Genomic DNA, 13,451 nt, shown 5'->3' on the forward strand with positions numbered 1-13,451 from the left:
TTAGCTGTGGAGGGCAGTGTCACTGGCCCTCATATGTGGGATCCGAACTGGGGCCCTCTGGCGTCCCAAGCCAGTTCTTAACCATCGCGCCACTCTGCCGACCCTTGGCTTTCCCTTCTTAAAACTTGGATTATTTATATTTGAAACTAAAGAAAATATGATTTCTTACTTAATCTGCCATACGTAATTTGACTTAAGGCATTAGATATTGGGGTATACATATAATGCTGCTTTGGCAGTACCTAGATTTTTGTGTATAGCCTCCATTTATTAATAACAGTGACATCCTAAAGACTGGTAAACTCAGATCCTAGAAGAGAACTAAACCTGTAAGTAAATGGGAAAAAAGCTTTGAGGGGAATAGCTCTCATAAAGCCCCATATATAGGGTACAAATAGATTCAAGTAAATAATACATTAGTGCTTAACACAATTTTAGCTACTAGGTGTGATCAAACAATACGGTGAATGTTTAAATTTAAAAAATTTATTATAACAAAAGACACATTGCGGGCTGGCCAAGTGGTGCGTTGGTTAAGAGTTGGCTTGGGACACCAGCTCTGAGCAGCAGGGCCCCGGTTCGGATCCCACATATGAGGGCCAGTGACACTGTCCTCTACAGCTAAGATGGTGAACAATAGCTCAACCTGGAGCTGGGCTGCTGTGGGTCGCCGGCGACGGTGTAGGCTGCAGCCCCTACTGCAGTGGGTTGCCATGGGCTACCGTGAGCTACCGTGAGTGGCTAGCAGCCAGCGTGAGCTGCCGTGAGCGGCTGTCCAATGGCTGGCGAGCGACCGCCTCACCCGGGAAGAGCGCAATGATGGTGCCAAATTGGGCCAGTGAAGCAGCGTCCTCCACAACTAGACTGAAGAACAAAAGGACAGCAACTTGTTTGTTTCCCTTTCCCCGATTCCCCAACACTGTTCCCCTCTCCTGATTCCCCAATAAAATCTTTAAAAAAATAAAAGACACATTGCCATTAATCTCCCTCAAAATACTCCCCCTCGCTTCGAACACACTTATCCCATAATTCTTGCCACTTGCTGAAGCAGTTCTGGAAGTCCTCTTTCGTGAGTGCCTTTAGTTGCGCTGTCGTGGTTGCCTCAATGTCCTGAATGATTTTGACTTTGGGGAAGAGCCAGAAGTCGCGCACTGCCATAACCGGTAAATAAGGTGGATGAGAACACACCGTAATGTTTTTATTTGACAGAAATTGTCATACCCGACGCGATGTGTGACACGGAGTGTTGTCATGATGGAAGATGATTTATGGCACACTTTAAAACACAACTTCTCTCAACTGTAGCTCACACCCGACTGATTACACCGAACAAGTTAAAACACACTGTTACTAAGTCCACACTGTTACGAAGGTTCAACACGCTGCTTCCCGTATTGAAGATCCCTGCCTTTCCGTTGGATGGCACTCAGCAGCGGCATTCACTGTATTTTCTGATCACAGCGGAAAGGCTCCATGTCACACATCACCCCTGGTACAGCAATTTCTGTCAATTAAAAATATTACAGTGTGTCCTCATCCACCTTATTCATTGGATCTGACACTGTGTGACGTCTGGCTCTTCCCCAAAGTCAAAATGACCATGAAAGGAAAATGTTTCGAATTGATTCAGGACACTGAGGCAGCCACGACAGTGCAACTAAAGACGCTCATGAAAGAGGACTTCCAGAACTGCTTCAGAAAGTGGCAAGAACGATCGGATGAGTGTGTTCAAAGGGAGGGGGAGTATTTTGAGGGGAACTAATGGCAATGTGTCTTTTACTGTAATACATTTTTTTAATTAAACATTCGCTGTATTTGATAACACCTTGTATTAGAAATTGTGACTATGCAGTCAGAGATTAAATAGTATTCAGTGTTTGTATTTTACAAAGAAACAGAAGTCAATAGTACATTTTAATAGACTGAACTTAAAAATGGATAAGTAATAACTTTCTGACATTTAGAGAGCAAAAAGATAACTAACTAGAAAATAAATTTCTTGGGAACATTTTATTCCCTAAGTGAGATATTATCAGATATGTGCACTGTATTAAGGTTTATTAAGCCATTCATGTTCAAAATATACCTGGATATGAATAGATTTCAACTTAGTGTATGCTACCAAAATTGTTATTAAACTGAAGGTTTTTTTAGCATACATTTATTCACTTGTGTTCTGAATTTTTACTTGGATATCCGTAATTCCTTTTTTTAGCCTCTTTTTTTTCCATGTGGTGCTTTTTAATTCCTTGAATACACAAATGTGCTTTAAATCATGAATCTGTTCAAAACATTTTGGAAATAATATTAAAATGTATTTCTTCAGTTGCCAAGATAGTCTTTCCCTTTGCTTTTCAGAGCTCCCTATGGAAAGTCTGTAGATATGTGGTCAGTGGGCTGTATTCTTGGGGAGCTTAGCGACGGACAGCCTTTATTTCCTGGAGAAAGCGAAATTGACCAACTTTTTACTATTCAGAAGGTGCTAGGACCACTTCCATCTGAACAGATGAAGCTCTTCTACAGTAATCCTCGCTTCCATGGGCTCCGGGTAAGAGGCTTTGCTAAAACCTAAAATGGAATCAATACAGCAGCATTGAAATCATTATTCATTACACAATGGAATGCTAAGCTATTCCCTTTCCGATTATAATGTTTATAATCCCCATTATAATATTTTATTTTTGAATCTTATATAGTATTTGTGAATTTTAAAAAGTGATCTGAATTTGAAAGTGGGAGCTGCTAATGTTTTTCCTAATTTGTAAGTTCCAATTTTCCCATCTTTTCTAGTGCATGCATTATTAGATTCTAAACTTGGGTTATCTCAGAATGTTTCATTATCCAAAATAGTCAGCATTCCCAAAAGATATAAAAATGGATAAACGGCTGTTGCTTATTTGCGCAAATATATTTGTAGTAATTTGAGGAAGACTATGAATACTTGCATTCTGCCGATTTAAAGGTGCTGTTCTAGCAGCTATTTCTTGTTTGTCTGTTGACAGTGAAACATCAGATCTTTTCAAACTAGTATATTGTCTTGGGCAGCCTTTTCTAGACTTGCTAACTTTGTACAAAACCTGTCTTCAGGGAATATACTAAAAAGGGCCTTAAAATATAAACTTGTCCCCAAATGAGGGACAACCAGCTTGCATAGGCATCTTATTGGAGTGGCCAGTTACAGTCTGTTTCTCTCTTCCATCTACCCCCAAAGCTTTTTTTTTTTTTAAGTTTTCAACTACCCTGCTTGAGCCAGCATGCCAATTGGTGGCTATTGTGGGAACTATAAAATAAACGCACCACCACTTCCTTTCTTTCTCTTAAATGTATGATTCTCAAGCCATGTTTTCGTAACGTTTGCAAAGCACTTTGTTTCTTCCTTTGACTTTCTGGACCTCAGTTCATTTCACTGTGAAGAGTATCCCTCCTCACACAATACCCGCCCCTGAATGTGGAGGACGAGGACGTGAGTGAACAGCAGTGCATCCAGTTCCCCTCTCATCTCCTTCCTGCTTTCTCTCTTCCAAATCTACGTTACCCCAGCAGGTTTCTCCTGTGTCCTTTTATTATTGCTTTTGCTAGGCAAAAATTAGCCAGATCATGACCATTAATTAGCATGCAAATAGTTCAACAGTTATTGAGCAATTGTCATACTAGATGCTGAAAATATAATAGATAGGACTCATCCTCAGTCTAGCAGAAAGGAAAATCTATTGAGAAATAAAGTTGAGCATAATTCATGAATTCCTGTTTTACTGAGACTGCACCCACATTCCTCCTCATAGCCTGCGAGACTGCCCAGTCCAGGCCCTTCTAGCTCCATGACCTCGGCTCGGACCTCTCTCTATTCCCCTCCCTCTCCAGACTCTCACCACACTTGCCTTCCTTTTTCTTTGGCTTTCATTAACTTTCCAATGTTTTTCCAACTTCGTGGAGGTGAGACTTGCGACTCGTCTAGTAAGGCATTTCCCTTGTGGGACCCCTTCTCGTTTTGTAAATCTCAGCTCCAAGAATGCACACTGTCTCAGAACCCCTCCTCAACATACCAGCCCCATCTCCTAATTTTCTTTCATAGCACCCTTTTTTTCCATCATAGCACTTATAGTATGTACTTATTGTGTTTATTTGTTTACTTGTTAATTATTAACTGTCTAGTTTTCAACTACTTGAATATAAGCTCCCCAAAAGGCAGAAGTCATCTGTTTTATCGCTGTATTTCCAGCATCTAACACAGAGCCCAGCACACCTACTAGGGACTCAGTGAATATTGAGCATTTGAATGAGTGCTTGAATCAACCTGTGTCGTCCTCACTCGAGCTCAGCTATATTTCCCTCTCTTCATCTCTAATGCTTCTTTCACACTTAGCACCTTTTACCTGAACTATTGACAACTGCTCCCAACCTGATCTCTCCAACTTTCTCTCTTCACTTCAGTCTTTTCACATTGCCTTCAGAATGCTCTTCCCTCCAACTGCACATTTAATTCTAAATCCTTTGTGCTTAAAAGCCCCTACAGGATTGCTGGTTAAGTTTAAACTCCTTAGGGTGGCAGTAAGAACTCCTTGCTCCTAGCCCCCCAGCCTTTCCTCATCCCCTTCCCCCCTACTCTGCAGCCCCATTGACCTTCTCACCATTTCCTTGAGACGTTGCTTCTACAGTGCTGTATTTTCATTTCTGTACTACACCCAGTCCTCGTCCCCCGTCAGATGTCCTCTGTCCTTGAAGCCCTTCTAGGCTCCTCCAAGGGAATTGACAACTCCCCCTTCTGTTCTCCTGGAGCACTGTGGTCCTCTCTCTTGCAGCACTCACTGCCATCTCCTTTAAATAGCTGTTTGCAAAATATGTCTGCTCTGTACTAATGAATTCCTTGAGGATATGAGCTGTCATGTTCACCATTATATTGGCAGCAGACCTACAGTCATGCCTACTAGGTTGAATGGTATTAAGTGATTGAATATTTGACCTCAGGATTTTAACACTAACTGCTAGCACATCAAGCTTGGCCTGCTGGCTGCCTTGTGCTTTGGTTAGAGGCTCCATGCTGGATTATCTGAACTGAATGTAAACAAGTCTGTCATGGTACCAGGCCTTAATAACTTACAAACTAGCTGAAGAGTGAAAATGTTTGTGCGTAAACTGATTAGAAAACAATACAATTTCTAGTACAGCGTGGTATGTAATAAAGTACCACATCCTTTACTACATTGTACTGTTTTCTAATACATCTCAATATGATGGAAACCATGAGAGTGTGCAACATTCTGGAAAGCTAGAAATCCTATTTGGCTAGATTCACTAGAGAACAATTTATGGAGGATTTGAAATTTGAAATGGATATTGAAGAATGAGTAGCGTTTGGATCAGATAAGCCACGCGAATGCTGTCTTTCCCTCATTTGTCTATATCAGCGGTTCTCAACCTTTCACAGGGGTCGCCTAAGACCATCGGAAAACACATATTTTCGATGGTCTTAGGAACCGAGACACCGCTCCCCTATCGGTCTCCAGGCCCACATGCAGATACGCCCACATACGAGTATCCGAGTGTCCGGCGACCCCTGTGAAAGGGCCGTTCGACCCCCAAAGGGGTCGCGACCCACAGGTTGAGAACCACTGGTCTATATGGTCCTGTCTGTTCACAGACCTCCTCACTAAACAGTTATCTGTAAATGCTAGAGAGCACATGACAACGCTGCTTATAAATAGCCTGCAGAGAATTGCTGCTTCTGTGACACTTGCACTTTTATAGACCTTAATATTTTTACATTTTAGTCTGAAGGTGTTTGTGGTGTTTTAACTAAACGAGTTTAATCTTTTGGAGGTTTAACAACATCTTTTGAGGAAAAATCTTCCTTTATCATTTCACTTGAGAATGCCTGTGACAGATAGCTAAGCACGTAGGGCTGTAACCCGCAGCTGCCACGAAACATGGGCTCACCAGTAACCAGTCCAGTGTCATTTGCATTTTGAGCGTTATGTAGAGATTGGAAAATGAACAAGGTGTTGCTCTAATGGTGTGCATTATTTTGAAAAAGTAACAATTGCTGGCCCATAGTATAGGGCTTAGACTCTGGAGTTAGACGGCTGGGGTTCAAAATCTGGCTCCATATTTACTACTTGAATGACCTTAGGCAAGCTTCTTGTGTCCCTGTGTCTTCATGTATAAAATGATGGTAACAGAAGTTCCACCTGATGGGTTTGTTGTGAAGATTTAATGTTCTATCTAAGATACCCAGACCAGTGCCTGACATATAGTAAGTGCTCAGTATAGAGACACTCTCATTGTATAGCATTGGCGGAGGGAGGGAGGGACTCTCTGATTGGGGTATGCTTTGAACTTCTATGCTTGAGTTTTGGTTATTTGTTGAATTATCTCATATTAGAATAGTAGCTTTCATTCAAAAACACAATTTTTTTTTTTTTTTTGCTGAGCCATCCTGCCACCTGTTGGCAGCTCAGCTTAGGCCGGGGAATCGAACCGGCAACCCTGTTGCTCAGAGCTCTCACTCTTGAGCGAGCGCTTAACCAACTGAGCTACTTGACCAGCCCTACAAATTAATTTTTTTAAGTTCGGAGTTTTGTCATTTTTGTATCACAATATTTCTAATACCTTTTGACTTTGCACATTAATTTTCTTATCAAGGAGATGTTACTTCTGAGGGAAAAAAGGAAGGAGAATCTGGTGACATAAGATAGACCTCATAGCCAAATAGTCATTAAAATGTACCAGTGTAGAGTCTTTTATCACAGCATGACAAGATCTCTCTCTCTGAGCTGATATTTAACACTTTTAACAACACCCGAAGGAACCTCTCTTCCTTCCTCAGGAGAGGCGCCTAGGTTTGGAAAGAGTGGATTTGGACCACAGACTTGGAAGCAAATACTAGTTTTGCTTTATAATTATGTGACTTGCCTCAAACCAGTTATTTGAACTTTCTGATTGTCATCTTCCTCATCTGTAAAATAAGAAGAATTGCTAACATGCCTCGTGTAGCATCACTTCCCTCCGAAAGCACTTGGAGATTTGCTTGTGTGTCTGTGTTAAGCTCAAGGTATTCCTTCTACATCCTTTGTCTAGAAGGTGCTGTCCTACTTTTCTCTGCCCTTATATTTTTCTTAACTTTTAAAACCTAGTTCAAATATTGTCTGTGGATTCTTTCTTCTATAGCGGCAAACCACCTTTGTCTCCTTTCTCTAAGCTTCAAGTAGAATTTACGGCTGCACAGTTTAGTACTGATTGCTTTCCCAACCCAAATGCAGTGCTTGGGTGCCAGGTTTAGGTCTTGCCCATATTCTGTCTCTCTTGCTGTACCTGACAGTGTGGGGGATGAGGTCATAATCACTCCCTAAATGCCTTGTTTGAATTTCCCCACAGACCAGTCCTCCCATCCACTTAGCATGTTTAGGGATTTCAGTATTTTGAAATGCTCTTCTGTTGGTATAAAGGAAATAGATATTAAAAGCAAAGTAGCCCTCCCATTGGGAGGGAGTTCCTTCATGGCATTGGGCTGTGAGACTTCACCATCCGCTTAGATATTGTGAAATGTGAGTTGGCAGAGGGAAGGACAGAGCATCTAAATAAACTTGACCTTTTCCCCTCATTTTATGTAAAAATGCGTTTGTTAATGTAGGAGCCTGTTGGCGTTCTGTTCAAACATACATAAAGGAAGGAACTGAAAACCGGTCATTAAAAGAGTGTATTAAAAGCAGTAATAGAACATGTGTCTGAATTTACTCTTTCTACTTCTGTGGCCTTTCAGGTACTGGTCTCTGTGCCTTTTTTTCTGTTTTTACTTCTTTTAGTTTCAGGAGTAAATGAGATATTGTGAAAAAAGACTTAAGAATTGACTGTATAAACAGACAAATTCTGGATAAATTGTATAAATACAGTTTCAAATTTTTATATTTTAGATTGTTTTACATGCTTCAGTATTGTCTGACTAGATTTAAGTATCATCTTTCATCCGTGAGGTTTTCTGTTATTAAATGCCCACCGAATTTTACTAATCCACACCTCAAATCCATAGACTCCCAAAGTAACATACATGTAAAATAAATGTGATCTGCTTGGCACCAAGGCAATAACTCCCATTCGTCCGCTACGTTCTCCAGCACTCACAGCTTATGCACACCCATCCCCTTCTCCATGTGCTAACAGTCCTGTCTTGTTCTTACAGTTTCCAGCTGTTAACCACCCGCAGTCATTGGAGAGAAGATACCTTGGAATTTTGAACAGCATTTTACTTGACTTAATGAAGGTAGGACAAGTTGACATCTGTATAATATGTCTTCTGTTAATAGATGTATAAGGATGAAAAATGGGGGACTATGTCACGTTAAAAAGCATGTCATTTGTTTAAAATTGCAGCAGTATCTGGTATTGTAACATTCCATCTAGACAGGACTATGAGACACCTAAGTTACGTTCCTAAAATGGACAGAATAATAATCCAAATAAGCAATAATGAAATTTATTCAGCACTCAAGAGGTGCTCAGGCATAAGGTTTTAAAACAAATCTTAAAATGAATGTTGAAAGAAAAGAGATTCTAACATTTTTTACATGCAATTTAGGGCCTCCCATAAGATTATTTTACCAGTGAGCCTGATTCTGCTCTTTTTCTTACTTGGCACCTTCTCTCCCGGCCACGTGGGCTCTTTCTGGCTCTTCTTTTGTTTGACACAGGTACTTGATGTATTGTGTCTATTGTTCCTGAATGTTCTCTTGTTCCTAGTGCCCTGGCCAGGGGGTCTTCCTGCTCTGGACTACTGAAACACACACGCCCCCCCCTCACCGTTTTTGGGTTTTTTTTATTCATGCTTTTCTTCCCCAGTAGAAGGTCTTCCTCCTCTGAACTACTGAAAAACGTTCTCACAGTTTTTTATTCATGCTTTTCTTCCCCAGTAGACAGTGAGTCATCCCTTTGAGTGAGAACTTTTTTCCCCCCATATTTCTCCAGCTTTCATTGCAGCCAGCCAGCTAGTGCATAAGCAAGTGCTGAATTTTTGATAATAGACATTCAGAAACCACTTGGTAATGGATCGGGTTCCTTTTATACCCATTCAGACAACCATCAGAATCCGAGGAGGTTACACTGTGCAGAGCCTTTAAAGGTATACTTGGCACAGTTGGAATTGCTAAGCAGGGCTCTCAGAACTTTGCTGCCCTTTAAACTATGTTAATCAGTGCTCCCCGGAGCACTGTAAATAGGTGTGGGGGAGAGGGGCGTGGCCTTTGGGAAAGGCCGCATAGCAGAAAGCCTTTCATAGATTTTATTCATTATATTCTATTCACAATATTCATTAATGTGTAAAGGGTTTCAGAAATCCCACAGCAAAGAAGCATTTCTGTCTCACCCAACATTTCCCAAATTTAATTAAATACTGAATACTTTTTGTAAAAAATAAAACTCTACAGCCCTAGTGTTCTTCTAAACACAGGTTTCAAGCTGCTATTAAAAAAAGAACCCTCAAGGCTTTTTCAGGTTAATTGGGCATAAATTATCTCTTGAATCAGTTGGGTTTTGTCAATATGTTCTTTCATGCAATCAATATTTATTTATCAGGGTCTTAATTATTTGATAACTTTTAAAATGTAAATAGAATAAAGTAGCAGAACTGAATTAAATGCAATTTCATGTTTTCCGCCTTTTGTCTTTTTTACTTAAAAATAATTGAACTTTTTTGTTAAATCATTGCCAAATGTAATTACCAAGCATCAGTGTGGTACCTGGTAAAATCTAGCACAGATAAAAATACAAAGATAACCTGAATCTTTCTGCATTTATACCAGTCTGAAAGTTAAACAGGCTAATTCCTATTAATTTAATATATTTACCCTCAAATTTCTTTAACATTAAAGAACCATTTTTAATGAAATATATATTCATAAAAATATACATATTATGTGTACATCTCAGTAAATTTTTATAATGTAAGCATATCTGTGTAACCCTAGCCAAATTGGGATATAGAAGATTATTAACACCCCAGAAGCCTCCTCAGGACCCTCTCCCAGACTCTACCCTCCACCCCTTCCCACTCCTGGAAACCACAATTGTGACTTCTATCACCACAAATTAGTATTGCCTTGTTATTGTTGAATGTTATTATTGAATAAAGGAATACATAGAATTATTCCTTTCATCTTTTATTGGGTTGTCGGAAAAGTCATGACGCAATTTTGCAACGAAAAACATAGAAAAAATACGTCATGACTTTTCCGACAACCCAATAGTTATTTTTGAAAATAAATTTGAAAAACAATACCATTTATCCTTTCATGAAGAAATATATTCTCCATGCCATTTCCCTAAAGCAGATTTGATAATTTTGTGAATATGTAAATACCTAAAACAGCCATCTCCTTCTGCACGTGTTTTTACGTGTCAGCCATTTTAATGGAGATACATCTCCAGAATTAATCCAAGCCCCTAATAACTTCAATAATAGCTACAGTAATTATATGGGTTCTATTTTAGTAAAAAAAATAATAATAATAATGTGGGGGTTTTTCCCCCCTAAAATACTGATTTTTGAAACTGCTCTGTAAGTTTTATGCTTTCCTCATGAAGACCTCATCCTTCCAAATAATTTGAAAATTAACAGCTGTATTCATAAATATAAAAATAGTTCTTTGTATGTGCAGTAATTTCTACTTTTGATAATCTTAAATCAATTAATGTAACACTTTAATGCTAGTAGATATTTGGCTTCTGAAAGGTTACGTGTACTTCTAATTTAAAGTACTGAGACTGACTTTCCTTTGTTTTAACTAGTATGATGCAGTTGAAACCATTTTTATATTAACTGTTTTAACTGCCAGTGAGACCAAAATCACTTTTATATACCTCCACAGTTTTTGTTTTCTAATAAGAAAGAAGAAAGAATTGAGATAATTTTAGATTTGTGTCTTGAGTCAACATGAATGTAAATCCATTTTCATGTAAGCAGTGGCTTGGGTTTCTGGAATCTTTTGACCCAAAGTGAATGTTTAAGTATATGATAGGATCAGAGTTCAAATTTTCTGTGATGCTAGGTTAAAGGCAATTGTCTACAATTGAATTCTAGCATATTGGGAGCAAATCTAGGTTTACTTTCAGTGTTCAACAGTGGATCACAAAGAGATTAAATGTTGGCAAAACCAATGAGCGTGAGCTAGAGATGGATTTAGGAATGCTTGAATTTTACCCTTCTTCCTTTATCTGAAGGAAAATATCACTCATTCAAATAGCAAGTTCAGTGTGCTCTATTGAGTGGTGTTAGGTTATGTAGGTTTTGTTTATTTGTTTAATTTGTCAATAAAAACCAATCAATTTTAATAATGAGTCATCTTTTAAAATCTTGTCCAGTTAGTAATAAGATAAATATTATTAAAAGAAAACATTTTAGTTGTTAAAAATCTAATATGTGCATAAAAGGGTTAGTACCTTAATGAATAAAGACCACTTACAAACAAATTAGATACACAAATAGAATAATAAGAAAAGAAGGAATAAAAGTAACTGATGAACATAAAAATGTTCAACCTCACTAGTGATCAAAGATGTGAATTAAGACAGCTGTGAGATATCATTTTTTAAATGTCCAATTTACAAATACCAAAAAGAAAAACACCTGTTGTTGACTTGGGTGCCAGGAAATTGGTAGACTCTCAATTGCTGAGAGGACTGTCATTTGAGACAAACTTCCTAGGGGGTAATTTGACAACACTTAGAAAATAATCATAAAAGTTTGCATACCTACTAGTTTCATCTCTAGGAGTTTATCCTATGAAAGGAATCATGGATGTATGCAAAGATATCATTTGTTCATCACAGAATTAATTATAATAGTAAAAGGTAGCAGCCATCTAAATGGCCAACAGTAGGAGATTGGTTGACTAAATCATGGCATAGCCATACCACAAACTTCTATATAATCATTTGAAAACCTGTTGCAAGGTTATTTGTTGCAACATTGTTCATAGTAATGAAAGAAGGGAAATAACCGAAATGTTTATCATTAGGGATTAGCTAAAAAAACAACCTAAGGTACATCCATAAAGTTGAAGCTCTTCAGTGAGATAGGATGATCTCTTAAGATCTAATGTCCCGTGGAAATAAAACTAAGTGCAGACCATTGTGTGTATGCTACTATTTGGGTAAAATAAAAGGAGCAGATAGAGACATGTACAGAATATTTTTATGGAAGGATGCACAAGAAACTGATAACATGGGCTGCCTCCAGGGGTGGGGGGCACAGGACAAATTAGAAGAATATATATTCTTTCATGCAAATATATACTTAGTCAAAACAATATTTAAAATGTTGAAATTATGTTATAAAAATGTTTTTGATTAGTAAGTAAAAAGTGCAGGGTACAAAACTTAAAAGAAAATAGGTATGTATGATATTCTAAAGGAGCTGGGACGGCATATGCCCAGAGGACAACAGTGGCAAGATTATGGGTGCTTTAGATAGTCCTTAGAAAAAGCGTTATTTTGTTGTTGTTGTTGTTTTTAGGCTAAACTGTGTTTGCTAGATATTCTGCAATGACTGTGCATTTCTTTTATAAGAAAAAGAAATAAGGTTTTTTATTACAGTTTAAATTTGATTTTGTAATGTTCTTTCCAATCCTAACATTATTTTCTAAGAATTTACTGAAGTTGGACCCAGCTGACAGATACTTGACAGAACAGTGTTTGAATCACCCAACATTTCAAACGCAGAGACTTTTGGATCGCTCCCCTTCAAGGTCAGCAAAAAGAAAGCCTTACCACGTGGAAAGCAGTACTTTGTCTAATAGGTAAATATTCCCTTTTAAGGAAATACAGATGCAGTGCTGGTCTTACAAGTAGGTGGAGGAGGTGGCTGCTTAAATGATGCAATTAGAGAAAAGAAGGAAAGCCCTCTTTATTCAAAAATATCTTCCTTATGCTTATTACATGATTCAGAACCACATTTTAAGAGTTGTGTGGGTCTTTAAAACTTTATCTTTAACAAGTATATCATGGGAACCTGTGCATTCACTGGGAAAGGGTTAGCAACTGAGGAGGGTTCTAGCCTCATGAGCTAGAAGATTCTGTGTAAATGGGACCCAGAGATGATGCCTGGGGGAAAGGTGGGTGAGGGCAAGAGGATTTCTGGAGGGAGAAGAGGATACCAAACACAGGTGGGTGGGAATGCGCTCGGGACAATCTTTGCACCTGAACCAAGTAGGTCTGGCTCTACAGAAGGATCTTGTGTTTTTGTTGCTCTTGTCTTTTAATTATTGAGTTGAGAAGTTATTGTTTCATAAGAATAAGAGTATGGAAATAGTAAAGTCAATTTGGAAGACAGTGATTAAAATTGATGCTTTTTAACATATTGGGTTGTCGGAAAAGTCATGATGCATTTTTGCAACGAAAAACGTAGAAGAATACATCATGACTTTTCCAACAACCCAATACAATTTTTCAGCATAATCTAAAAAAAA

At 38.5% G+C, this 13,451-nt stretch overlaps 1 protein-coding gene across 5 annotated transcripts in view; it reads left to right on the forward strand.

Annotated features, from left to right (window-relative positions):
• Nucleotides 1-13,451, forward strand: part of CDKL5 (cyclin dependent kinase like 5) — a 160,608-nt gene that overhangs the window by 117,867 nt on the left and 29,290 nt on the right. For 4 of the 5 annotated variants that reach the window (XM_019665739.1, XM_019665760.1, XM_019665744.1 and 1 more), the window contains 3 exons: nt 2,359-2,548; nt 8,174-8,254; nt 12,631-12,782. In XM_019665739.1, coding sequence (XP_019521284.1) covers nt 2,359-2,548; nt 8,174-8,254; nt 12,631-12,782 — 423 coding nt within the window. The remainder of the gene's footprint in view (nt 1-2,358; nt 2,549-8,173; nt 8,255-12,630; nt 12,783-13,451) is intronic. The other variant, XM_019665751.1, reaches the window with a different exon arrangement.

Source organism: Hipposideros armiger, unplaced genomic scaffold (assembly GCF_001890085.2).
Source record: "Hipposideros armiger isolate ML-2016 unplaced genomic scaffold, ASM189008v1 scaffold_13, whole genome shotgun sequence".
NCBI classification, from domain to species: domain Eukaryota; kingdom Metazoa; phylum Chordata; class Mammalia; order Chiroptera; family Hipposideridae; genus Hipposideros; species Hipposideros armiger.